We start from the raw sequence: 26,807 nt of genomic DNA on the forward strand, positions 1-26,807 counted from the left end.
TGACTGAATGGATGAATAAAGGTCCAGGTCATTCCACTGTGCGATATGAGCAAGGGAAACAATAATAATAATATTAATAATAATTGTGGTATTTGTTAGCACTTACTATGTGCCAGGCATGGGGTGGATACAAGGAAATCGCGTTGGATGCAGTCCCTGTCCCACATGGGGCTCACAGTCTCAGTCCCCATTTTACAGATGAGGTAACTGAGGCACAGAGGAGTGAAGTGACTTGACCAAGGTCACCCAGCAGACAAGTGGTAGAATCAGGATGAGAACCCATGACCTTCTAATTCCCAGGCCCATGCTCTATTCACTGCACCATGCTGCTTCTCTAAATGGGGAGCAGGCCAACAGCCACTAGCTAGCACAGCACAGGCTGTAGGGTTTGCATCTAGACTGCAAACTTGTTGTGAGCAGGGAATGAGAGGGAAAAGACTTAGTCAGGCAAGACTTCTTAAAGGAGATGTGCCTACAATAAGGCTTTGAAAATGGGGAGAGTAATTGTCTGTGGGATATGAAGAGAGATGGTGTTTCAGGCCAGATGCAGGATGTGGGCAAGAGGTTGATGGTGAGGTAGGTGAAATCAAAGTACAATGAGTAGGTTGGCATTAGAGGGCAAAGTGCGTGGGTTGGCTCACTGCAGGAGAGAAGCGAGGTGAGGTGGGGGGGGGGGGCAAGGCGATTGAGTGCTTTGAAGTCGAAGGTGGGGAGTTTTACTTTTATGTGGAGGGGGAGCAGTGCAGTGAAAAATAATAATAATAATAATGGTATTTGTTAAACACTATGTGCCAAGCACGGTTCTAAGCCCTGGGGTAGATACAAGGTAATCGGATTGTCCCTCGTGGGGCTTACATCTTTATCCCCATTTTACAGATGAGATAACTGAGGCACAAAGAAGTTAAGTGGCTTGCCCAAGGTCACACCACAGACAGGTGGCAGAGCTGGGATTAGAACCCACACCCTCTGTCTCCCAAGCCCATGATCTTGCCGCTGCTTGTTGATCTAAACTTAACAGTGGTTGCAGAAGCAGTGTCTCAGTCTTGACCAGAGACAGATACGCCAACTGGCAACATTTGGTGTTCCAACCTTTGCCGCTGTTCTTACTTTACAAAAATTTCTCTGCTTCTTCCATGGTGATCTAACCCGGGAATTCCATTTTTCTCCCCTGCCCCATCAAAACTTGCTCACAGACAACTGTTGGGGTAGCTGATCATGTAAGCATTTAATCAATCAGTGGTGTTTTCCGAGTCCCTTAGTACTTCTCATGCTGTGCACTTGACAAAATACACCTGAAGCAAAAGCGATGGTCCCCAACTTTCCACCCTCCCCCATATCCTTTTTCTACCAATGTCTTGCACGGGTTTCTCCACTTCTCACATATTTTCAGTGGCTGCCCATTCATCTCCACGTCAAGCAGAAATTCATGAACATTTGCTTCAAGGTGCTCATCAGCTCTTTCTCTTTTTTTATGGGATTTGTTAAGCACTGTACTAAGTGCTCGGGGAGATATAAGCTAATCAGTTTGGACACAGTCCATGTCCCACGTGGGGCTCATAGCCTTAATCCCCATTTAGCAGATGAGGTAACTGAGGCACAGAGAAGTTAAGTGATTTGCCCGGGGTCATGGAGTAGATCCGTGGCGGAGCCGGGATTAGTGCCCAGGTCTCTCCATCCTACCTATCCACTCCCTTCCCTTCCCACTACACCCTAGCTCATACTTTTCACTCTTCTCAAGCTAACATTATGTGTGTCTCTCTCCCTCCAGGTGAAGTGGGAGTCTTCATATCCAACCATCCATAGCTCTCCCCATCTTCCAAACCTTTCTGAAATCACATCTCCTCCAGGAGGCCGTCCCCAAGTAATTTCCTGTCTCCCTAGTTTATATCACCCCACATATCACTTCATCACTTCCAAGCTACCTAACCACTTGCCAACTCTGAACGTCCTGTAGCATTTAAATATTTACCTTACCTACGTTATTTATTAATTAATAGCACATGTACATAGCCCCCTGTGCCTTCTCCTTCCTATTTGTAATTTATTTTACCGTCGCCTCACTTGCTAGACTGCAAGCTCCTTGTAGTCATTCGATCGTATTTATTGAGCACTTACTGTGTGCAATGCACTGTACTAAGCCAGGGATGAGGTCTACTAGTTATAGTGTAATCTCCCAGGTACTTGACAGAGTGCTTTGCCCAAAGTAGTTGGGCAATAAATACAATTGATTGATTGATTAATTGAATGAATGGATTGTTGTGTTCCCCCAGAGCAAATTCACTGGCAGGTTAAAAATGTCTTCCTAACACTATCTGACTCTCCAGGGAGCAAATGAGGGGGGTGTTTGTAGTTGCTCTAGTTATTTTTTATCACTATTTAGCATGAAAAGGCTGAAATAAGTGGTGAAGTTGGGTTTGGACAGACAAGGGACCCTTGTTGTGAGTTTGCAGTCTTGTATGGATCCCTGACAGATGGAAGGCTCAGAGGAGGAACATGTGACAGGAATGAATCTTGGTTGGCTTGGTTCCTTCAAATGCTAGTTTTGTTCTTAATGTTAGGCTTTTGTTCTTTGCAATTTCAGGTGAAAAATGGGTTTTTCTACAGAGAAACTGTCTTTCCCAAATATGCTTCCATGAGGCAGGCACAGACCTCATTTCAGTTTTCAACTTTGTAAAAGTTTCCTCTGTCTACCTAGGTAAAGTTGGGTAAAAAATTGACAAGGATGGATTTGGGGCAACTAATAGAAATAAGTTTTGTCCATTGGAAAGCAGAGAAAAGCCTAGAGAAAGTCAGACAAGTCCTTGGCTAACAGTTGCTTAGCATAGCTGGAGGAGCTGAAAGAACAGTCACCCAAAACTCACACACAGTGATGATAAGATTGTTTTGGTGGGAAGGAGCCCTTCGGAATAATCTGGGTTTTGTGGCTTTGTGATAATAGGAAAAAAAATAAAAAGCCAAAGAGGATGATCTTTACACTCATGGATGACAAATCCAGGCCCTAAAAACATTTCCGACTGTATAAAATGTAATTCATTTTTACAAACTGTTGCATTCAAAACACCAACTCTACGTGAAATAAATTCACTCAAATGAATAACTAGATCAAAATGGGATTAATGTATGCACAATAATGTTACTTTCAATGTACTCCAACCTTAGTGCCGAAGAGTTTATAGTGTTTCCACAAATGTTATCTTATTTGCCTTCTCATCACTCTTACATGGGCTACCCATAAATGGCTTGCAGTCTGAACTGAGACCTCAGATCCCTTTCAAGCATCTTTCCTTAATCATGTACGCATGCATAGGGGAATATGAGGAGCTTTCCTCCAGGCACATGGTGGGGAAAAGATTCCCATCAGACTGCTCCTAGGGAATAACCTTGCTCAGGCACTGCCAGCAGAGAGTAATTAATGTGGAGCATCTTTTAAAACTTGTCATTTTCCCTACTCCCACCATAAAAGTGATTAACGTTGCTAAAATGTTTTGTGGCTGTCAGACAATGTTTCTGTTCAAATATGCAGCTGTGCCCTAGTGGAAAGAGCACGGGGCCTGGACGTCAGAGAATCTGGTATCTAATCCCAGCTCTGCCTCTTAATAATAATGTTGATATTTGTTAAGAGCTTACTTGGTGCTGAGCACTGTTCTAAGCGCTGAGGTAGATAAAGGGTAATCAGGTTGTCCCACGTGAGGCTCACAGTCTTAATCCCCATTTTACAGATGAGGAAACTGAGGCACCGAGAATAATAATAATGTTGGTATTTGTTAAGCGCTTACTATGTGCCGAGCACTGTTCTAAGCGCTGGGTAGACATAGGGGAAGCAGGTTGTCCCACGTGGGGCTCACAGTCTTAATCCCCATTTTACAGATGAGGGAACTGAGGCACAGAGAAGTTAAGTGACTTGCCCACAGTCACACAGCCGACAAGTGGCAGAGCGGGGATTCGAACTCATGAGTCCTGATTCCAGGGCCCGTGCTCTTTCCACTGAGCCACGCTGCTTCTCTAAGTTAAGTGACTTGCCCAAAGTCACACAGCTGACAGGTGGCGGAGCCGGAATTAGAACCCATGACCTCTGACTCCTAAGCCTGGGCTGCTGTGTGACCTTGGACAAGTCACTTTTCTTCTCTGTGCCTCAAGTTCCTCATCTGTATAATGGGACTGTAAACTCTGAGTATGTGGAACATGGACTGTGACCAACATGATTAGCTTGTATCTATCCCAGCTCTTAGTACAGTACCTGGCACATAACCAATCAATCAATCAATCAATGAATGGTATTTATTGAACACTTACTATGTCCAGAGCACTGCACTAAGCGATTGGAAAAGTACAGTACAACAGAATTAGCATAGTAAGCACTTAACAAATACCACCGGAAACAAATAAAAAAAGAATGTCCCCAAGTACCCAACCCTCAGCTCATGGAAACCCAAATGCGTGAACAAATGGAGCAATTTTGTTAATGGCAGGGACAGCCCTGAGAATATATCGCTTGCTAGACAAGCACTACTGGTTTAACCCCATGTCCTCAGAACTGCCAATACCTCACAGACCACGAGAGTACACTAAAAGGCCCAGGGTGATATACTACTTACCTATACAAGTGCAGTATGTGAATGAACTGATCTTCCAAGATTTCGTAATTGGAAACGGTGTCTGATTCAGTGATATCTTGACCATTTTTATACCAAGTTACCTCTGGTTTGGGGTGACCTGAAAAGTGGGGGAAAGATATGTTATTTATTTTTGAGAACTATTTTAGGAAATACTGAAAAATCCACTGAGAGTGTGTCAGTTGAGAGGGTGGCGCTGGGGGTTTTAGTCTTTTTTTTTTAATAAATGAGCCTTAAAGGGGTTGACTCACAGATGAATCCATATTTAATGGAGATTTCTGGGGTGGAAGCAATGAGACCAGACCAACTAAACTGGTTTAACAGAGATCATTTTCCCCCAGGGGATGCAGGCCTAAGAATGTATGGTAGTCTGGTTAAGTGTCATGCTGTCAGTTTTGTCAGTTTTTATGAAATCGCAGACATTCCCCAACACCTTCCACCCTCAGCAGGATGTGCACGAGAAATGATTCTGCATTCTTGGGAGGGGTAGCTTAGTGGATCTGATGAAATACTGGGAATTCCACCTCCTGTTTATGTGAAAATAGCAGCCTCCCTTTGGAGTTCCTCCTCATTCATCACATTATTCGATAAGTAGGGCTTGTCCCCTGAAAAACCCCAGGGGATTTTACTAAACACATTTATGTAAACTCTGTGGAAAAAATAGTAGAGTTATCCTGTTGTTCACTCTTCGTTTTTACTTTTTAACAGCTAACCTGGTGAATTTATTCAGATTGCATCTTTTATGTTTGTTTCTTGTTTTTGCTTTTCCTCTGGCATCAATAAGGAAGGAGAAAAGATCCCCACCCTCCTATAAACTTTTACTAAACCACTCACATGCTACAAAAATTGACCAAAAGGGTAGGGCACAGTAGGATCTGTTACTGCTGCTGAGATCTCACAAATAGTCTGTTCTGCCTACCACACTGTCTACCAGAGAAACAGCATGACCTAGTAAATACAGCATGGGCCCTGAAGTCAAAAGGACCTGGGTTCTAATCCCAGCTCTGCCACATTTTTGCTGTTTTACTTTGGGCAAGTCACTTACCTTCTCTGGGCCTCAGTTACCTCCTCTGTAAAACAACGCCTAAAACTGTGAACCCCATGTAGGACAGGGACTGTGTCCAACCTAATTAGCTTGTGTCTACCCCAGCACTGAGAACAGTGCTTGGCACACAGCAAGCCCTTAGTGAATGCTATTATTATTAATATTATCACCAGATGTCATGCAGTGGATGCCTCTGGGCTCAGGTTGACTAGTGAGAGGATGTGAATGGCTCAGGGCAAACCACCCCTAACTACTACAAAAACAACTTGAGCACTGTCCTATTGGAAGTAGGATATACCTTTCCTCTCTTAACCTTTGATGTTCAAACAGCAGAATGACAAAGGACCATTCATTCAATAGTATTTATTGAGCGCTTACTATGTGCAGAGCACTGTACTAAGCGCTTGGAATGAACAAGTCGGCAACAAATAGAGACAGTCCCCGCCATTTGACGTGTAATATGTTTTCATCAACAAAGTTTTCCGTAGGTGCTCTGTGCCCAGAAAATGCTCAGCAACTACTACTGAATGAACAAAATAGAAGGTGCAGTAGAGAAGAGAAGAAGCAGGTTCAATGTTTTGAAAAGGAACAGCTGACGCACTCTCGTAATCCCAATGGATCATATATCCTGGAAATTTTTGCTTCTTAGGTTAAGGTCGTGATCCTAGATGTTTCAGGCCATAAAAGGGGTAGAGTGGAAAGAGAGCAGTGACCTGACCAGATTAAGAAGTAAAGTGGACTCGTACAGTGTGGACCGGACAGTAGGTCTCAATAGGGTGCATGAAGTCACTCTTGGCCGCTCTCTGGGCCTCGTTCATTTTGGGTTTCCGTTTGACTCATCCCTCTTGGCAGCTGCTTGGTTACCACTCTGCATATCTTGGGAATGTGCTTTGGCAGCTCAATTGCATTTCTGCTTTCCTTCTCCCTCAGGTTGGAGCTTCATCAATTGATCTGCTGAGTGAGGAGCAGACAGGCCGGAAGGAAATAAATCGATAGTAAAAGGTCACCAATGACCTCCTTCTTGCCAAATCTACCGGACTAACAGACTCCTGATCTTCCTTGACTTCTTGGCTGCTTCCACTCTCCTGTAAATACTATCTAACATTGGTTTTTTTGACACAGTTCTCTCCTGGTCCTCCTCTTACCTCTCTGGCCCATTCTTTTGAAGCCTTTTCACTGATTCTTCCTCTACCTCCCACTGTCTAACTCTGAGTGCCCCTCTAGGTCTCCATCTCTTCTCAATTTACACCGGAAATCATCTGCTTTCACACCTTCCAACTACCACCTCTATGTGGATCATTTCCAAATCTACCTAACTAGCCTCAATGTCTCTCCTTTTCTGCAATCCCACAATCTCATATCTCTCCTTACCTCCGGAACATTTTTCCATAGATGTCCCACTTGGCACCTCAAGCTTAGCGTACCCAAAACTGAACTCATCTTCCCTCCATATCTTCTCCTCCACCTAACGCTCGGTCAGTCAATGGTATTTGTTGAGTGCTTTCTATGTGCAAAGCGCTGTACTAAGCACTTGGGAAAGTACAATAAACAGAGTTAACAGACACATTGCCTGCCTACAAGATCTTACAGTCTAGAGGGGAGACAATCATTAACATAAATAATTTGTAATATATAATTTAAAGATATGTTCATAAGTCCTGTGGAGTTGAGGGTGAGGCAAATATCAAATGTCACAGATCCAAGTGCATAGGTGATGCAGAAGGCGGAGGGAGCTGGCAAAAAGAGGGCTTAATCAAAGAAATCAAAGAGGAGGTGTGACCTTATAATGATTTGTAGTTGGGGAGAGCAGTCATCTGGCAAATATAGAGGGGGAGGGAGTTCCAGGCCATAAAACTATGGGAAGTCAAGGGAGGCGGCCAGCGATGAGATAGACAAGATTCTGTTTAATGCATAAATGGGTGGGCAGTCACTGGAGGTTCTTGCGGAATAGGGAGACATGGACTGCATATTTTCTTAGAAGAATGATCCATGCAGCAGAGTGAAGAATGGAGTGGAGTGGAGAAAGACAGCAAGGAAGCAGATGCAAAAGTGAAGGTGGGATAGGATAAGTGTTTTAATCAGAATGGTATTTTCAAATGGAGAGGAAAGGAAGGATTTTAGCAATGTTGTGAAGGTAGAACTGATAGGATTTGGTGACAGACTGAATATGTGATGGAATGAGAAACATGAGTTAAGGACACCGTCAAGGTTACTGACTTGTGTCGTAGAGAGGATAGTGGTATTATCTACAGTGATGGGAAGTGCAGCAGGAGGAGAGGGTTTCCCATTACAGTCAGAAAAACACCAACCTCTTTGTTTTGCAAGTCCATAAATGACAAGAGCAACTCAAAGAAGTTGCTCACCCTGATGGAGGAGGTACTGCTGCTGGACCCCAAGGACCCCAGGCCCTCGACCCCGGGGACAAGGTGACCTGTAAAAAGGGGTGTCTACGAGCCCTGGGATGTCAGTGTGGGGTGTGGGGTTTGTGTGTGTGTGTGTGTGTGTATGTGTGTACGGGGGCTGGACGTGAAGGCCACCCTCATTATTTCTAAATCTTTCTCCACTTCCACATTCCTTCCTGCTGTGTTCACCAACCCTCTGAGCCCCCAAAACACCCTCCTCACCTATCATCTTTATTGCTTCATTTCTTCCCTGGAGAGCCAGTCAATCAAACAATAGCATTTATTAAGTGCTTACTGTGGTCAGAGCACTGTACTAAGCAAAACATTTTGAAATAGTAAATAGAGTTCGGGCCTCGGAGTCAGAAGGTCATGGGTTCTAATCCTAGCTCTCCCATTTGTCTGCAGTGTGGCCTTGGGCAAGTCACTTAATTCCAGAACTAATGTTAAAAATTTCAAGTTTTTTTATATGTGTTTGCCAAAATTGTTGTTATTACCATCTAAAAAAAGGAAATAATTGTCCCATGCAGTGGCTAGTTGAGAAGTCTTTTGGAGAAGCAGCATGGTGTAGTGAATAGAGCACGGGCCTGGGAGACAGAAGGTCATGTGTTCTTATTCTGGCTCCCCCACTGGTATGTTGTGTGATCTTGGGCAAGTCGGCTTACTACTCTATGCCTCAGTTACCTCATCTGTAAACTGGAGATTGAGACTGTGAGCCCCATATGGGACTGTGTCCAAGCTGATTTGCTTGTATCCACCCCAGCGCTTAGTACACATATTTGTTAAGTAAGCGATTAACAAATACTACTATTATTATCATTAATTTGGCATTATTATTGCTTCCTCCTTGACTTTCAGCCCCTAGTCAGTTACCATATCCTGTTGGTTTTTCCTCAACATTTTTTTGGAATCTGCCCCTTCCTCTCCACCCAGATGGCTTCCACCCTAGTCAAACCCTTATTTTCCTGGCTTTCTCATGGTTTCCTTGCCTGCCATCTCCCCACACCTCAGGCCATACTTCACCCTGCTGCTCAGATTATTCTTCCTAACCTTGGACATCTCCCCAAGCCACAAAATCTCCAGTGGCATCTCATTCCTCTTTGCATCCAGCATAAGCTCCTCATCATTGGCTTTAAGGCACTCAAACAGCTATCTACTTCCTACTTATCCACCTTCTTCTCACACTGCATCCCAGTCTGCACTCTTTACACTCTCTCCGGCTAACCTACTCACAGTGCCTCATTCATGTTTCTCCATTTTACTCATTCCCTCCCTGCTGCTTGGAACTCCCTCCCCTTTCATATCTGAAAGACCAGAGCTCTCCCCATTTTCAAAGCTCTTTTGAAAATACATCTCCTCCAGGAGGATTGTCCTAATTAATCGATAATCCTCCCACCTTATATCACCCGACTCCCACCCAGGCCCATCAGCAACAAGAAGCAGTGTGGCCTAGTGGAAAGAGCACGGGCCTGGGAATCCGAGGACCTGGGTTCTAATCCCAGCTCTGCCACTTGTCTTCTGTGTGAACTTGGGTAAGTCACTTAACTTCTCAGTGCCTCACTTCCCTCATCTTTAAAATGGGGAATAAGACTGTGAGCCCCACATGGGACGTGGACTGTATCCAACCTGACTAGCTTGTATCCACCCCAGTGCTTAGTAGAGTGTATGACACATAGTTAACACTTAACAAATACCATTTAAGAAAAAAAAAGCACAAACAACTCCTAAGCACATAGGTTCGCACAACCCTTGTAGCACTTATGTAAATACCTTATATACTCTATTACTTCCTCCTATTGCTGAATTCTATACTCCTTGAGGGCAGGGAGTGTGTCTACCTACTCTGTTGTATTCTCCCAAGGGCTTAGTACAGTGCTAAGCCCATAGTAAATGCTCAATAAATCTTGCTGACTGACTGATCTATTGATAAGTCCATTTCCCAAATCCTTAAAGCAATACAGCAGTCAGTGTTTCTTTCCAAGAAGCACTTCCTTAATACATTGGCTTCTTTGAGGAGTTTAGGCTTTATTTGGTGCTCTCTCTCTCTCTCTCTCTCTGGGCAGGGCTGACTACCTACCAGTACTACGAAACCTTCCTGAATATATCAGTTGTATTTATTTTTCTTTAATTATCTTTATTCTCCAGTTTTTCCATTCCTTTCAGTGAAGCTACAGTTCTCTTCAGTTATATCTACCCACACCAGAGTAGAGCATTAAGAAGAATAGAATAAGTTGAATTTGGACTGCAGAGGCAGCCTTTGAAGACAGTTGAGCACACGGATGGCAATCTTGTTCTCAGTGACCACAGTTGCCCGTCCACATTCCCCATATCTGACAGGTCATCTTTTCACATTCTTCAGTCTGGATCTAAATGATCTCACTTCAGTAGATTTGTTCTTCGGTTCAAAGACAATGCCACTGATTGTGGGTGTCTTTGCTTGCATGTGAGTGGTATTGAGAATCCCTTACATACTGACCATGAAATACAAGCAGCGTGACCTAGTGGGAAGAACATGGGCCTGGAGTCAGAGGAATTGGATTCTAATCCTAACTCTGCCACTTGTCTGTTATGTGAGCTTGGGTAAGTCATTTCACTTCTCTATGTCTCAGTTACCTCATCTGTAAAATGGGGAGTAAGACTGTGAGTCCCATGTGGGACATGGACTGCATCCAAACAAGTGCTTAGTACAAATGCTTAGGGAAGCAATGTGGGTCAGTGGAAAGAGCCTGGGCTTCGGAGTCAGAGGTCATGAGTTCGACTCCCGGCTCTGCCACTTGTCAGCTGTGTGACTGTGGGCAAGTCACTTCACTTCTCTCTGCCTCAGTTACCTCATCTGTAAAATGGGGATTAAGTGTGAGCCTCACGTGGGACAACCTGATTACCCTGTATCTACCCCAGCACTTAGAACAGTGCTCTGCACATAGTAAGTGCTGAACAAATACCAACATTATTAATACCTGGCTCATAGTAAGTGCTTAACAAATACCATAAAAAAATGTGGGATAGGAACTGTGTCCAACCTGATTAGCTTGTATCTACCATAGCATAAAAGTACTTTACAAATATCATTTTAGAAAATACAGTAGTAGTGAGGTTTTCAGAGAATAAACAATCTAAACTTTTTGGATGGTTCAAGGAACTGCACATCCTCTTCATCCTCCACCCGCACCTCCAGCCTTTTGAGAATTTGGTCATTTGTCTGAAAAAGAGCACTGATTAAGATCCTTCTTCTTTTAGTGTGTCTGGGTCCTCCCTTTTCTTGTGAGAAGCTGTGAGTCTATTTGGTGAGGCCTGATCTCTCAGATGTCTTAGCAGGGTGTGGATGGCTGACAGAAACTGAGAACCGCAAACTTAATAACACAAGGTCAAGTCTGGCCCAGTTCCGTCCAAAACCTGGGAGTTTGGCTAAGCACTGGTCTGGCCTGGGCCTCCACAACTCAGCACCTATCAGTGGCAGTTTCAAGATTGCCTCTGGTCTGACCTTGGGAATAAAAGCAATATAATAATAATGGTACTTGTTAAGCACTTACTATGTTCTAAGCACTGGGATAGATACAAGTTAATCAGGTTGGACATGGGGCTCATACTCATAATCCACATTTTACAGATGAGGTAACTGAGGGCTGGAGATGTTAAGTGCCCAAGATCGCACAGCAGGCATGTGGCGGAGCTGAGATTAGATCCCAGGCCCTCCTGGTTTGCAGGCCCATGCTCTATCCACTCAGCTGTGCTGCTTGTGGAAACCCCTCCCACACCTTCCCATTGATGTGAATACATTGATTTAAGCCCTTTTAAGAGCCAGTGCTATACTTCTAAAACAAAATGCAGTAAACACTTGCATATTTTCAGGATGCAAAAGATTGTCTCTCAAAGACTCATGGATGCTGTCTCACCATAGGCAGGGTCATCACTGAATCAAAAGAACACTTTACCACCACTATACATGGGGTGTACATCAATCAAGCAATCAATTGCATTTACTGAGCTCTTAGTGTGGGCAGAGCACTCTTCTAGGTGCTTGGGAGAGTACAATATAGCAGACACATTCCCTGCCCAAAGTGAGTTTACAGCCTAGAGAGGGGACATGCATTGATATAAATAAAATAAATTACAGATGTGTACATAAGTACTATGGAGGTGAGAGAAGGGTGGAAGAAAGAGTGCAAGTCAGGGTGATGCAGAAGGGAGTCGAAGAAAAGGAATGGAGGGCTTAGTCAGGGAAGGCTTCTTGGGGGAGATGTGCCTTCAGTAAGGCTTTGAAGTCAGAGAGAATAATTAATTGTCTCTCGGATATGAAGAGGAGGGAGTTCCGGGCCAGAGGCGGGATGTGGGCAAGTGGTCAGAAGTGAGATAGAGATCAAGGTACAGTGAGTAAATTGGCATTAGAGGAGCAAAGCGTGCAGGCTGGGTTGTAGTAGGAGAGTAGCAAGGTGAGGTAAGAGGGGGAAAGGTGAATGAGTGCTTTAAAGCCTATGGTAAGGAGTTTCTCTTTGATGTAAAGGTGGATGGGCAACCACTGGAGTTATATCCAGTTGTCCTTCATGATTGAAGGACCAGCACTACTACGCTTGGAAGCAGTGTGGCTTAGTAGAAAGAGCAGGAGTCTGGGAGTCAGAGGACCTGGGTTCTAATCCCAGCTCTATCTCTTGTCTGCTGTTTGACTTTGGGCAACTCATTTAACTTCTCTGTGCCTCAGCTTCCTCATCTTTAAAATGGGGATTCAATCCTACTCTTTCCTATTTAGACTGTGAGCCTCATATGGTCAGGGACTCTGTTCAACTTAATTATCTTCTATCTACTCCAGCGCTTAGTACCGTGCTTGGCACACAGTAAGTGCTTGAGAAAAACCTCCATTATTATTACTACTCCCCCCATTTATCACCAGATCCCCCAACACAGAATGACTAGGGTGGACATTTTATATTTGGCTCTGAATACAGATCATTCATAAGAACACACATTTTCTTTTGTTTGTTTTTTTTCTATTGCAAATACTTGTGACCATACGAAGTAACAATGTATTCTATTATTCAGGGGTTGATTATCCGGTCTGTGAACTACACATCCTTTGGTACTCCTGCTTTTACTTGGCACATCCCACCAGTTGGTCACTTCACTATTTATGGGGGCCCCAACTGGAGATTGAAAATTGGGAACATGATAAGATTAAGCAGATTGCTTATTTTTGTTGCTTTATGTGAAAAGCTTGGGCAAGAAGGAAATGTAAATCTTTGTCTAAAGTGATGGATGTGGATAACTTGGTGAATTTCAATTAGAAACCCAGTTCCTGTCTGCTATCATCTTGGAAAATTGGGAATTGATCCAGTGACAGGGCAAACTCCGGGATTATTGTCAGAGAATATGCTCCAAATCGCTTCCAAAGAAAAGAGTTATGCAGAGTTTTGGTGAAATATGTAATAGGTGTTGTTTGGGGAGAGCTGTCTGGAGGAAAACAATGCATAAGTAAATTGTTCAACTATTTCCTCAATAAGCTAGTGAGAAGCAAGTGGGTCATTTTCTTGATGAAACTGGAATAATATGTGGCTGAGACAAAATGCTTTCCTCACAGTAGGTTTCAGAAACAGATTACAATAGTAACAGTTACCCGTTATGGTGCAGCAGAGGGTGATGTCTGAGTTCTCTAGAACAGTCTGGGAAGGCAGTGTGGACAGAAAGCAAGGAGTACTCCACACAGGGGATTTGGAATCGGTCATTTTCTCATGCCACATGAACCTGAAAGAAAACATAGTCTTGGTCAGTGCTTTTTATCACATAGATCTATTTGGATTTATGCAGTCTTCTTTGAAAAATCGTTTAAGGTCTCTGGGGCAGGGTCATTGTTCCGCCACCCAAAGTATAACTGGCGAAACCCTGTGGGATCCCGTTTATGCTCATTATAGGCAGGGAATACTGTACTCTCCCAAGCACTTAGTTTAATGCTCTGCACACAGTAATAAATCAATAAATACGACTGAATGATTGCTGCCATTTTGACTGTGGCCATGGGCTGCACCACAGAGATCACAATGGAAATTACGGTGGAAGCCAGAAGCCAACGGCACTAAGTATGGCTGTGACAGGAGTGGTAGGTGGAGAAGCAGTGTGGCCTATTGGAAGGAGCAAGGAAAGGCCAGAGATTCAGGGCACCTGGGTTCTAATCCTGGCTCTGCCACTTGCCTGTTCCTGTGTGACCTTGCGCAAGTCTCTTAACTTTTTCTCTGTACAGTAGGGATTAAATACTTGATCTCCCTCCCTGTTAGACTGTGAGCCCCACATGGGACAGGGACCTTTACAATATCTCCAAGGTCCTCCCTTTCCTCTCCATCCAAACGGCTATCGTCCTGGTATAAGCTCTCATGATATCCCGACTGGATTATTGTGTCAGCCTCTTCTCGGATCTCGCTTCCTCCTGCCTCTCCCCACTCCAGTCTATTCTTCATTCCGCTGCCCGGATCATCTTCCTACAGAAACGCTCTGGGCATGTCACTCCCCTCCTCGAAAACCTCCAGTGGTTGACTATCAACCTTTGCACGAAACAAAAACTCCTCACTCTTGGCTTCAAAGCTCTCCATCACCTTGTCCCCTCCTACCTCACCTCCCTTTTCTCTTTCCACTGCCCACCCCATACACTCTGCTCCTCTGTTGCTCACCTCCTCACTGTCCCCTGTTCACGCCTATCCTGCCGTTGACCCCTGGCCCACGTCCTACCGCTGTCCTGGAATGCCCTCCCTCCTCACATCCGCCAAACTCTCTTCTCCTTTTCAAAGCCCTATTGAGAGCTCACCTCCTCCAGGAAACCTTCGCAAAATGATTCCCCTTTCCCTCTACTCCCCTTCCCCCCCACCCTCTGCTCTTCCCCCTTCCCCTCCCCTCAGCACTGTGCTCATTTGTATATATTATTTATTACCCTATTTATTTTGTTAATGAAGTGTACAATCCCTTGATTCTATTTATCTTGATGATGTTGTTTTGTTTTTTTTCGTTCTGTTTTCTTTTGCCACCTGTCTCCCCCGTTTAGACTGTGAGCCTGTCATTGGGCAGGGATTGTCTCTATCTGTTGCCGAATTGTACATTCCATGCGCTTAGTACAGTGCTTTGCACATAATAAGCGCTCAATAAATACTATTGAATGAATGAAGTGGATCTAACCTGATTATCTCGTATCCTTTAACAGGGCTTAGTAAAGTCCTTGGCACAGAGTAAAGCACTTAACAAATGCCATAAAGAAAAAAAGAAGATGTGGAAATTGCACCATATTAGCTGTGTCCCCTTCTTATCTGTTGCCACTCCTATTCTGTCACCTCTGCTCAGTGTTGCTGCCTGAACATTATCCTTGGGACTTGGTATGTCTATGTGTGTGAGAGTATGTATTCCTTTGAATGCATGTTTCTAGTAATAATAATAATAATAATTGTGGTATTTGTTAACCACTTATCATGTACCAGGAACTGTACTAAGTGCTGGGATGGATACAAGCAGATTGGGCTGGAGAGAGTCCCTGTCCCACATGGGGCTCAGAGTCTTAATGCCCAATTTACAGATTAAGGAACTGAGGGACAGAGAAGTGGTGACTTGCCCAAAGTCACACAGCAGGGAAGAAGTGGAGCCAGGATTGGAACCCAGGTTCTTCTGTCTCCCAGGCCCAGGTCCTATCCAGTGTGGGTGTGGGTGTGCGTGTCCGTGCACGTATGTATCTATGTCTGAGAATGCAGTTGTCTATGGGTTGTGCCTGGAATTGCATATGCCTGCATTAGTTTGACTACATGTGGTTTCAGTTGCTTGTCTTATGCCGTCGCGTCATCTCCGACCCATAGCGACGCCATGGACATATGTCTTCCAGAACACCCCACCTCCATTTGCAATCGTTCCGGTAGTGGATCTGTAGAGTTTTCTTGGTGAAAATACAGAAGTGGTTTACCATTGCCTCCTTCTAGGCAGTAAACTCGAGTCTCCACCCTCGACTCTCTCCCGTGCTGCTGCTGCCCAGCATGGGTGAGTTCTGTTGCTACTTTGTGCATATCTCTATTTACGTCCACTGGCTCTTTCTTGCTCTTTTTGGCTCCGGTGCTGTTTACCTCACTCTGCCTCTAGTTGAATATTTGTCTCTCTCTGGATCTTTCTAAGCCTCTATCTTTCTTTTCTACCTTTTTGGAAGGCCTCATTAGAGACCTTACTTCCTAGATGCTCTACTCTGCCAACTTTGCCAAAATTCTTCCAGAAACTTGAACTTATCTGCACGCTGTGCAGTATGATGTTGAAAGAAGTGATGGTGGACATATGGGTGGCACTGGACACTGTGAGTACAATACATGGGTTTTCCTTAGCTCAGAGTTATGCAAGAATGTAACATCCATGTTCTATGAGAACTGGGTGTATTCCCAAAAGTAAAGTGGCACTATAAAATGTCTAACAAGAAATGCAGTGGGCTCTTCACCATTTTTTTTTAGTGGTATTTGTTGAGGGCTTACTCTATGTCAAAAATTGTTCTAAGCCCTGGGAGAGGTACAAGTTAATTAGTTTAGACACAGTCCCTGTCCCTCATAGGACTCACAGTCTAGGTAGGAGGAAGAAGAGGTATTTAATCCCCATTTTACAGTTGAGGGACAGGTAAGTGAAGTGACTTGCCCGAGGTCATACAGCAAGCAAATGGAAGAGCAACTGGCCAAGCCAGGAATAGAACCCAGGTCCTCTTACTCCCAGGCCCATGCTCCTTCCACTAGGCCATGCTGCTTCTTTCACCTAGAAAGGAAACAAATGGAGAATAGGTATATGCAGAGCAAAAGAAAAGAATAAAGGGCGATTTTTTTAGGTGCAATAGACTTTGGAAGCCCTGATCCCTGAAAGTCTATACGCTACAGTGGGGTACTTCTTCTGGTTCTACTTCTGGGGAACCACCCGGCCAGGGGCCAGGGCCGCTTCCCAATTTGGTGGAGGAAGAGGAAGAGGAGGAGGAGGAGTTGTCTGTAGTGATCTGTGGGAAGGCTACAGGGCTGGAGGAGACACTGCTCCATCACAGCCCCTGGGGACCATCTTGGCCTGGCTAGAGGAGTCTTTCTGCTACCCATCTCTCCTATCACCTTGAGCACAAGTGACGCAGCATGGCTTAGTGGATAGACCCTGGGCCTGGGAGTCAGAGGACCTGGGTTCTCCCACTCTAGGCTGTGGGACTGTCACAGTCTAGAGCACCTTGTGGGCAGGGAATGTCACTACCTATTGTTGTACTGTACTTTCCTAAGCACTTAATACAGTGCTCTGCACACAGTAGGTGTTCAATAAATGCGACTGAATGATTGAAAGAATAATCCCGGCTCTGCCAATTATCTTCTGTGCAAACATGTGCAAGTCACTTAACTGCTTTGAGTCTCGGTTACCTCATCTGTAAAATGGGCATTAAGAATGTAAACCCCGTGTGGGACAGGGACTGTGCGTCCAACCTGATTTACCTGTATCTACACCAGAGCTTAGAACAGTGCTTTGCACATAATAAGTGTTTAACCAGAACCATAAAGACTGTAAGCTCGTTGTGGTCAGGGAATGTGTCTGTTTAGTGTTATATTGTACTTTCCCAAGCTTTTAGTACAGTGCTCTGCACAGGGTAAGTGTTCAATAAATACAATTGACTTACTGAACCTGGTGTAGGCTGCCCAGTAGACTCCCTGATTCTGAGTAGGGAGAAAAGAATCCTTTCACACACAAACATGCAACGTGGAAACAGCCTCAGAGGCCGTGCTTTCCTCCCACCCGACTTCTCACTCCTTAAGTTGTGATCACTGGATTCTCTGCCATCCTGGGATGATGACACCACCCACTGACTGGAATATCTGTCATGGATTCTTCCCTGGATGCCCTTGAAAAGCGTGACTGATCTAACATCACGGATTCAAAAATGTTACACACCAAACGTAAACCTCAACTAGAAGAGTAAAAATAAATCTATTTTGAAATTTTATTTTAACAACCTAAGGACCCACAGATAGCCATAACCTCTGTGGACAAAGTGCACAGTGGGGGAGAATGCCATAGAACAATTATTTCTGTATAAATTTGTGTTATCTCTATATAAAAGTTTAACAATATCACAGCCAGGGGGACCTCAGTAAATACTTCCCATCCCTATACTAGCTTTCTGGATAGCTAGAAAAATGTGACCTCAAAATGCCCAAAACTACAGTGCTCTGCACAAAGTAAGCACTCAATAAATACAATTGACTGACTGAGTGACTGACTGGATGTTTCCCACCAGGTATTAACCTCACAATACCTTGGCCTTCCAAGTATTGGTCAGTGTTGTGGAAATTGGGGAAAGAAGAGGAATCCTAAGACTGCCGAGAATGGGGGATGAACTTAAGGGCTATGCGGCTCATCTGTGACTCTCTTCCTCTGGTGACTGATTCCAAAAGTAGCTACTCTACATGCTAAAATCTCAACAAACTCCCTAGAGTGGACTCTTCCCATGATCTCAGTTACCACATTTTGCAATCACTGTGCACTGCCTGCACTCAGAGATAGACTGGCTTAGTCAGCTAAATAGAGCTACAGTTCACTTTGTGTGGCTGCCTCTAAGGAAGCAGTGTGACCTAGTCAGAAGAGTGTGGGCCTGGGGGACAGAGGATCTGGTTCTAATCCCAGTTCTGCCACTTGTCTGTTGTGTGACCTTGGACAAGACACCTAATTTATCTGTGCCTCAATTTCCTCATCTGCAAAATGTGGATTAAGATTGTGAGTCCCAGGACAGGGACAAGGACTGTGTGTCCAACCTGATTTTCTTGTATGTACCCCGGTGCTTAGTACAGTGCTTGGCACATAGTAAAAGCTTAACAAATACCAAAATTATTGTGATCAGGGTACATTGCTTCCCAGACTGGATTAAAATGAATAAGAAATTAATTCCCAACTATTAATCCAAAACAAAGGACCCTTGTCCTCAGCTACACTGGCAGCTTTTCACTGAGGGCAAAGAAGACAGACCCTGATCCAGGAACTGCTCCATTTCCATCTGAGCAGGCATAGTTAGAAATTTTGTCTCTCACCCACTATATCTTTGCTTTAATTAAGCAGATCTATTTAAAGTAATAAATCAACAGTATTTATTGAGCACATTCTGTGTGCAGAGAAATGTACGCAGTGCTTGTGAGAGTACAATAAAGTAAGAAAAATATATTATGGTATTTGTTAAGCACTTACTATGTGCCAAGCACAGTTCTAAGTGCTGAGGTAGATCCGGGGTAATCAGGTTGTCTCACATGGAACTCACACCATTTTACAGATGAGGTAACTGAGGCACAGAGAAGTTAAGTGGCTTGCCCAAGGTTACCCGGTAGACAAGTGGTGGAGCTGGGATTAAAACCCATGACCTCTGACTTCCAAGCCCATGCTCTTTCTATTGAGCCATGCTCCTTCTCTAAGAAATGATCCCTGTCCTCAAGGCACTTGCAGTTTAGCAGGTAAGACAGACCCTGAAGTAAATTTCAGGTGGAGAGAGGAAAAGTTTAAAGATACGTTCATATCTGCTCTCTGAGGCAGAGGGTGAAGTGAGTACTGAAGTATTAGGAGGTGCATACTCAAGTGTATAGGTAGTGATGCAGTAGAGGCGGAAATAGGGTGGAGAGTTGATTGATTAATCAGGAATGTCCTTTTGGAGGATAAGATGTGATGATGATGATGGTGATAGTGTTTATTAAGTGTTTATTATGGGCTAGCACTGTACTGAAGGGCTTTGAAGATGAAGAGAGTAGTGATCTGCTGGATGTGGAGGGGGGACGAGTTCCAGGCAGAAGGAAAAGGGGTGAGCAATAGGTTACTGAGTAGATGGGCATAAGAGGAGTGAATTGTACAAGCTGGGTTGTAGTGTGAGAGAAGCGAGGGTAAGTAGAGAGGAAGATACTCAATAAATGCCTTAAAGAAACTCAATGAATGCTCCTTTCGATGGTCAGGAGTTTCTGCTTAATATAGAGAGGGATGGATGGCCATGGATGGATGAGGAGTGGAGGGAGGTGCCCAGAATGATGTTTTAGAAAAACTGATCTGGGCACAGAAGGGAGAGGCTGGAAGCAGAGAGGTAAATGAGGTGTCTGGTGAAGTAAAGCCCCTGGCCTGGAATTCACTCCTTCCTCTTCTCCCAAATTGTTTCCCATTCCTTTTTCCTTTAACAGCAGCATTGCCTAGTGGATAGAGTACAGGCCTGGGAGTCAGCAGGACCTGGGTTCTGGTCACGCCTCTGCCACTTGTCTACTGTGTGACCTTGGGCAAGTCACTTCACTTCTCAGTCCTCAATTACCTCATCTGTAAAATGGGGATAAAGACTGTGAACTCCATGTAGGATCTGGACTGTGTCTAACAAGATTACCTTGTATCTGCCCCAGAGTTTAGAACAGTGCCTGGCACATAGTAAGCACTTAACAAATACCATAAAAACACTCTATTGAAACCATAATAATAATAATAATGACGGTATTTGTTAAGCACTATGTGCCAAGCACTTTTTTAAGTGCTGGGGTCGATATAAGGTCCAACAGGGTGACTCAGCAGACAAGCAGTAGAACTGGGATTAAAACCCACATCCTCTGACTCCCAGGCCCATGCTCTGTCCAGTAGCCCATGCTGCTTCCATTTTACTTCGTACTCCCCCAGGCACCTTGCACAGTTCTCTGCACACAGTTAGGACTCAGTAAATGCAATTAAACAAGTGAAGATTTACTTCATGTGGGCATAAAATGGGATTAATATGGAATCATTCACAGTTTACAACTGGAGAGATGATGTAGGCTTGGGAGTTATCGGCCACTTCAACCCCATACTTTTATCTGACAGGATATAGTAGAATATACCGCAGACCATGAGAAGCAGCCTAGCCTAGTAGACAGAGCATGGGCCTGGGAGTCAGAGGTCATGGTTTTTAGTCCCAGCTCTACTACTTGTCTGCTGTGTGACCTTGGAAAAGTCACTTCACTTCTCTGTGCCTCAGTTACCTCATCTGTAAAATGAAGATGAAGACTCTGAGCCCCACATGGGACATGGACTGCTTCCAAACTGATTAGCTTGTATCTACCCCAGCATGTAGCATCATGCCTGGCACATACTAAGCACTTAACAAATGTCGTAAAAACAAATAAAACAAAACCACCTCAGCCTGTCGTCCCACAAAAATCTAAGCCAAAAAAACCCAAAACCAGATCTGGCCAGTACCATGGTGAACCCTAACTTCTCTGCTTAAATTTTTTATTCTTACCTGGGTTGAATTTATTAATCTTCCAAATGGCAATTTCTAATGTATTCTAGAACTGTATAAGCCAAGGGGTTTCTCCATTCTGTCAAATGGGGGCAAACCATTCTGGGGTACCACATGGAGGAGCTAGGGTGGATATTTGTCTGGTTTTATGTGGGACAGTCCAATTTTTAGTTTGTGTATCCCCTGTACGGTATTGATATAGCAGCAGGTGCCCTTATGTCCAGAATTTTCAATCAGTTAATCAGTGATTGCTGTGTAATGTGCTGCACTATAAGTATTTGGGAGAGTACAATAGAACTGGTAGTCACAATCCCTGGCCTAAAGGAGTTGGCAAGCTCATTCAATTTATATTTTATCAATATATCTAGCCAAGGAGACAGATAGTAAAATTAAAGAGAGCAGGGAGTAATAGAGTATATGAGATATACCTTTTGGGTGTTGTGAGTACTTAAGTGTTTAGGTGGCATGGAAGTGGTGAAGTAGCAGTAGGGGAAATATTGGTTGGGGAGATGACAAATTAATCAGGGAAGGCCTCCTGGAGGAGATGTGACTTCTGAAAAGCAGTGGTCTGTTGAATACAAAGGAGGAGGGAGTTTCAGACTGAAAGAAAAAGTCAGAGAGAGTAGAGAAGAGAAGAAATGAGTAGGCTGGCTTAAGGGGATTAAAGAGTGCAAACTGGGGACTAGTGGGAGAAGAGAGTGCATAGTCAGAAGGAGAGAGTTTATTGAGTCAATCATTCAATCGTATTTATTGAGCACTTACTGCGTGCAGTTTTTGGGAGAGTACAACTCAACATACAGGCACATATGATTGTGTGCCTTAAAGGCAATGGTCAAGAGTTTTTGCTTCATGTGAGGATGAATGGGCGACCATTGGAGGTGTTTGAGAAGTGGGGAGACATTTGCAGGATGATGTTTTTGATCAGGGCTGCAAAATGAAGTATGGTATGGAGAAGGGAAATTTTGAAAGCAATGAGGTCACTGTGAAGAGGCTGAGGCAGTAAAGCCAGAATATGACAAGTGATTGGGGCCAGCTTGGTGGCTACTTGGGCGGAGAGGAAAATGTACCTTTGGAAATACTGTGGAGGAAAAATTAATTTATCAGTCATTGGTACTTATTGAGTGCTTACTATGTGAAGATTACTGAACTCAGGAGAAAGCAATACAATAAAGTTGGTGAACAATCCCTGCTCAATAAGATCCTACAGTGTAGTTAAGGAGACTGACATTAAAACAGGGGACAGTACATGAGTGTAGTGGGAGTGGGATGACTATCAAAATCTTAAGGGGATAAAGACCCAAATACATACAAAATGCAGAAGAGAGGGTGAATAGAGTTGGGGAAAAAGGTTTAGTCAAAGAAGTCTTCTTGGAGAAGATATGATTTTAGTAGGGCTTAGAAGATGTAGAGGGGGCAGTCTGTTGGATAGTTAGGAGCAGAAAGTCCAGGCCAAAAGAAGGACATGGACAAGGGGTCAGTGGCAGGATAGAAGAGATCAAGGTACAGAGAATAGGATGGCAAAGTGTGCAGGATGGTTATACTAGAAGATTAATGAGGTTACATAGGAGTGGGAAGAGCTGATTGAGTACCTAAAAACTGATGGTAAGGAGCAGAGATGGATTGATGGAGATTTTGGAGAGGTGAGATAGATGTGCACAGCACTTTTTTGGGGGAGCAGCAGAGTGACGTATGGACTGAAGAGGGGAGAGAATGGAGGCAGCAATGTAAGCGAGGAGGCTGATGCAGTAGTTGAAGCAAGATATAAGTGCTGGAACCAACAGGGTAGCAGTTTGGGAGGAGAGAAAGGGGTAGATCCTAGATATGCCAGCAGGATTTTGTGCCAGATTGAATAGGTGGGATAAATGACAAAGATGAGTTGAGGATAATGTCAAGGTAATGAGCTTGTGAGGCAGGGAGAATAATGGTGTTTTCTATAGTGATGGGAAATTGGAGGGGAGGAGAGGGTTTGGGTAGGAAGACAAAGAGTTCCATTTTGGACATGTCAAATTAGAGGAGTTATGGGATATCCAACAGAAATGCCCTGCAGAGAGGGAGAGGGGTTGAGGTTGGAAGGTAGAGAAGTAGATTTGGAATCATCTGCATAAAGATGGTAGTTGAAGTCATGGAAGGGAACTGACAGGATCTGGCAACTGGGTAAATATGGAAGTTGAAAGACAGGAAGAGACAAGGATAATGCCAAAAGTCAAGAATGTGGTCTTGAGAGACAGGCAGAATTGTGGTGTTATCAACTGTGAAGGGAAAGTTAGGTGGAGGAGCAGATTTGGGAGAGAAGATGAGTTCTGTTCCGGACATACTGAGATTGAAGCGCTCATGGAACAACCAAGTAGAAATGTTCTAGAGGCAGAAAGGAATGTGAAAATGCAAAGACTGAGAAAGGTTAGGGCTAGCAAAGTAGATTTGGGAGTCAGAGTTTACTTTTATGTGCCGGGCTTCCCTCCATCCTGGCTTCTGCCACAAAGTTTTGCAGTTTGGAAATGGCACTGGGACTGGGGAGAGGAATTCAACGGCTCTGGAGCCAGGGAAGAGGACGGGAGTTACCTCAGAGAAATATTCTAGTCTGGCCTCAGAAAGACATTAGAAAATTGAAACTTGTACCATCATTACCTTATGCTCCATCTCCAATGCGAGTCATGTTGCACTGGGATACAGGTGGGCTAGACTCCAGATTCTTCCAAAACTGACAATTCTAGGTGGGCTAAGCCAGTTCTAGGTGGGGCTTGGGTCTGGCTGTTTTGGGTCCTGATAATCTGTACTAAACTCTATTATAGAAGTCTCAGATCTAGCCTTCCTAGAAATAATTTGATATTATTTACTCATTGAAATACTTTTTCTAACTTTGTAGCTAAAGGAGCCTCTGAGGGCCCCTTCCAATTCCAGTATTCCTTGATAATTTCTATTTAAACTTCAGAGGTTAAAGAAATCCTTTTTATTTGGTTAGCTAGATCAGTACTGTGAACATTATAAGATCATTATTAGCTCTTAACGTTGAAGTATTTTCAATATATTGGTCTTCAAACCCAAATGATATACACGTGAGTGTGCCTGTGTGTGTGTGTGTGTGTGTGTGCATATACAGCATTTTAAATTAAAATTGTGCATTTATTTTTCCAGGAATTGAATATCCACCTTAGTCATATGTGTTGTTGAACTAATATTCTATTTTCACTGACTCATTCTTCCTTTTGTTTCATTTTATTTTTAAATCACATACCAGATTTGCAAAAATATACAGTCTGAAAATATACCTATATTGCTGAGTAAATTTGTCAGATTAGAAAATCAGACCACATCCCTGAATATGTAAACATGATATTATGAGAGTATACATATTGACTTTTTGAAAATGAATTAGCCCTATTTTTAAAGTCGATATGATACTTCATAAAAAAAACTTCCCCATGATACATTGTAGTTCAAAGGATTACTTTTAAATGCTCAAAAAATCTCTCACAACAATATACTTGCGTGATATTTAAAATTCTTTCCATTTATATTTTATCAATCTATTTCAACACTCTGAACAATCTTTGATTAACATATTTATTCATTAACACTACCATATGGTATTTATGTTAATATAGGATATATTTCCAAATGGCAGTTATCCCTGATTTTCATTTCTTAAAGATCTATTCTTAAGGCAGAATTGTTGTTTTTCAAATTGCCTTTACCTTTCTCTGATGTACTATTTTAAAATATATTCCACATCCCTTTTTAGTAGTACAAATGAATCACCATCTCCGGGATGAGTAGTTTAATCCTGAAAGAGTGAAGCATACCTTTTTTATGAAGAGGTAATGGAAAGAAAGCAAATAGACCAGCAACCTTAAATGCTGTTCTTGCTTTTATCTATTTTTAAATGTTTGCCAGGTGACTGAAGCTGACACCTTTAATCAGTGTGGTTTTAAAGTTTAGATGTATACGTGAAGGAGCAAGGTGCTGACTACCATTTTATGGAACTTTTTGGTGGTTCTGTAAGTAAGGCTCCTTCCACAAATGCAGAGTTTATATAATAGTAGCACATTTATCTGTAGCTGGCCAGTTCAGATCCTCTGAGAACTTTCTGTCATTTTGCCTCTGATTTAAGCCAGAAGATTATGCAGTACAAATCTTCCAAAACGTTTTTTCTCGTCATTATTACTGAGCAATCAGTAATCTTCCCATTAGGAACACCAAAGCAAGCAAGGCCAAGCAGGAAATAACCTCGTTAAAATCAAATCAGACTGTTGGATAAGCGAAGAGTATAAAATGTTACCTTTTAAATGAGCGTCACCTTCGTTTTTCGTAATCACCTAATCTGCTTCTCCTCTAGACTCAGAATCAGCAATAACTATATTTCAAAAGCTTAAGCCATTTCTTGAATGAAAACAAAAGCATGCAAACTTACTTTTCCACGCTTTTTGCCTAGGAGATTTTATAGGAGGGCTGGTTCAGTGGAGGGCTCTCAAGGCTGTGTGGACACATGGGTTGTATGTTTGACTTGCTGTGCTCTGTTTCAGATTGGAAGTTTCAGTGTCGTTTTGCAGGGTCTGGACAAAGCGCAGTTATGCTTATTTTCAAGAGAGATAATATCTTCATGGCAGGGGCCCAGAGAACTTCTGCAGGAGAAGCGATTTCCCTGTCCTTGAATTCACAAGGGAATTCTCTAACCTAGAGAGCACTTTTCAGCATCACCATGATGAAATCAGAAGGGTTGTTTTTTTTTCTGCTCTTAGTTTGACACTTGTTACTGACACTGCTGAGGCTCTGGCATGGGAAGAAATGTGAAACACAGTCCTAGCAAACCGATGAAACTCTGGGACACACTGTCACTGACAGAAGACGAAGCAGCACTTTGTAAAGTTCATCCCAAACCTTAGGCAAACTCATATGAATCTGAACAAAATATAGATACAGTAATACAGTCCTCTTAGGGATTGAAGCTCGAATCACACAAGCAGTTTTTGTAAGGTGAGTTTCAGAAATTTATAACTAAGAAATGCATGACATTGAGTGGAAATCAGTCTCGTGTGTATTTTCTCTCAGCGCTTAGAAAAGTGCTCTGCATACAGTGAGAGTTTAATAAATACTATACTACTTGTGCAGCACTTGGGAGTCTGTTGAAGTCACCCGTGGGCAGGAGAAACCAATGAATTGTACACTTCACCACATTACTCTCTCACACCTTTTATAACCCAGTGGGGGAGAGAGAGAGGAGAAGAAGGTGCACTGTCAACTCTGGACCAGAGGAGGTTCACTGAAGGAACCAGGTTAGGTGTGTTATTTCCTCGAACACTCCAATCGATAGCCTCTCTGTCGGAAGAAACTTTCACATCAAAAGCCACCCTGTGTTAGCGGCAAAGGAAGTTTTCGGATGTCCGCGATTATTTACTTGGAACATTTCTGAGTCTGCCAAAGAACCACCACATTGTTCACTCTTTGCATCACTACAGTGATATTTTAGTGTCTGGTATCTGGACACTGACAGCATAGAAAAACAGCCCTGGGAGACCAATGGCTAA

At 43.4% G+C, this 26,807-nt stretch overlaps 1 protein-coding gene across 1 annotated transcript in view; it reads right to left on the minus strand.

The window, feature by feature from the left end:
* Window positions 1–25,919, minus strand: part of ALPK2 (alpha kinase 2) — a 134,760-nt gene extending 108,841 nt beyond the window's left edge. The window contains exons 1-3 of the mRNA XM_007659803.2: window positions 25,694–25,919; window positions 13,663–13,790; window positions 4,596–4,713 (exon numbers count right to left, since the gene is read on the minus strand). Coding sequence (XP_007657993.2) covers window positions 4,596–4,713; window positions 13,663–13,786 — 242 coding nt within the window. The 5' untranslated portion in view covers window positions 13,787–13,790; window positions 25,694–25,919. The remainder of the gene's footprint in view (window positions 1–4,595; window positions 4,714–13,662; window positions 13,791–25,693) is intronic.
* Window positions 25,920–26,807: the final 888 nt, after the last annotated feature.

The sequence above is a fragment of the Ornithorhynchus anatinus genome, chromosome 3 (genome assembly GCF_004115215.2).
Source record: "Ornithorhynchus anatinus isolate Pmale09 chromosome 3, mOrnAna1.pri.v4, whole genome shotgun sequence".
NCBI classification, from domain to species: Eukaryota; Metazoa; Chordata; class Mammalia; order Monotremata; family Ornithorhynchidae; genus Ornithorhynchus; species Ornithorhynchus anatinus.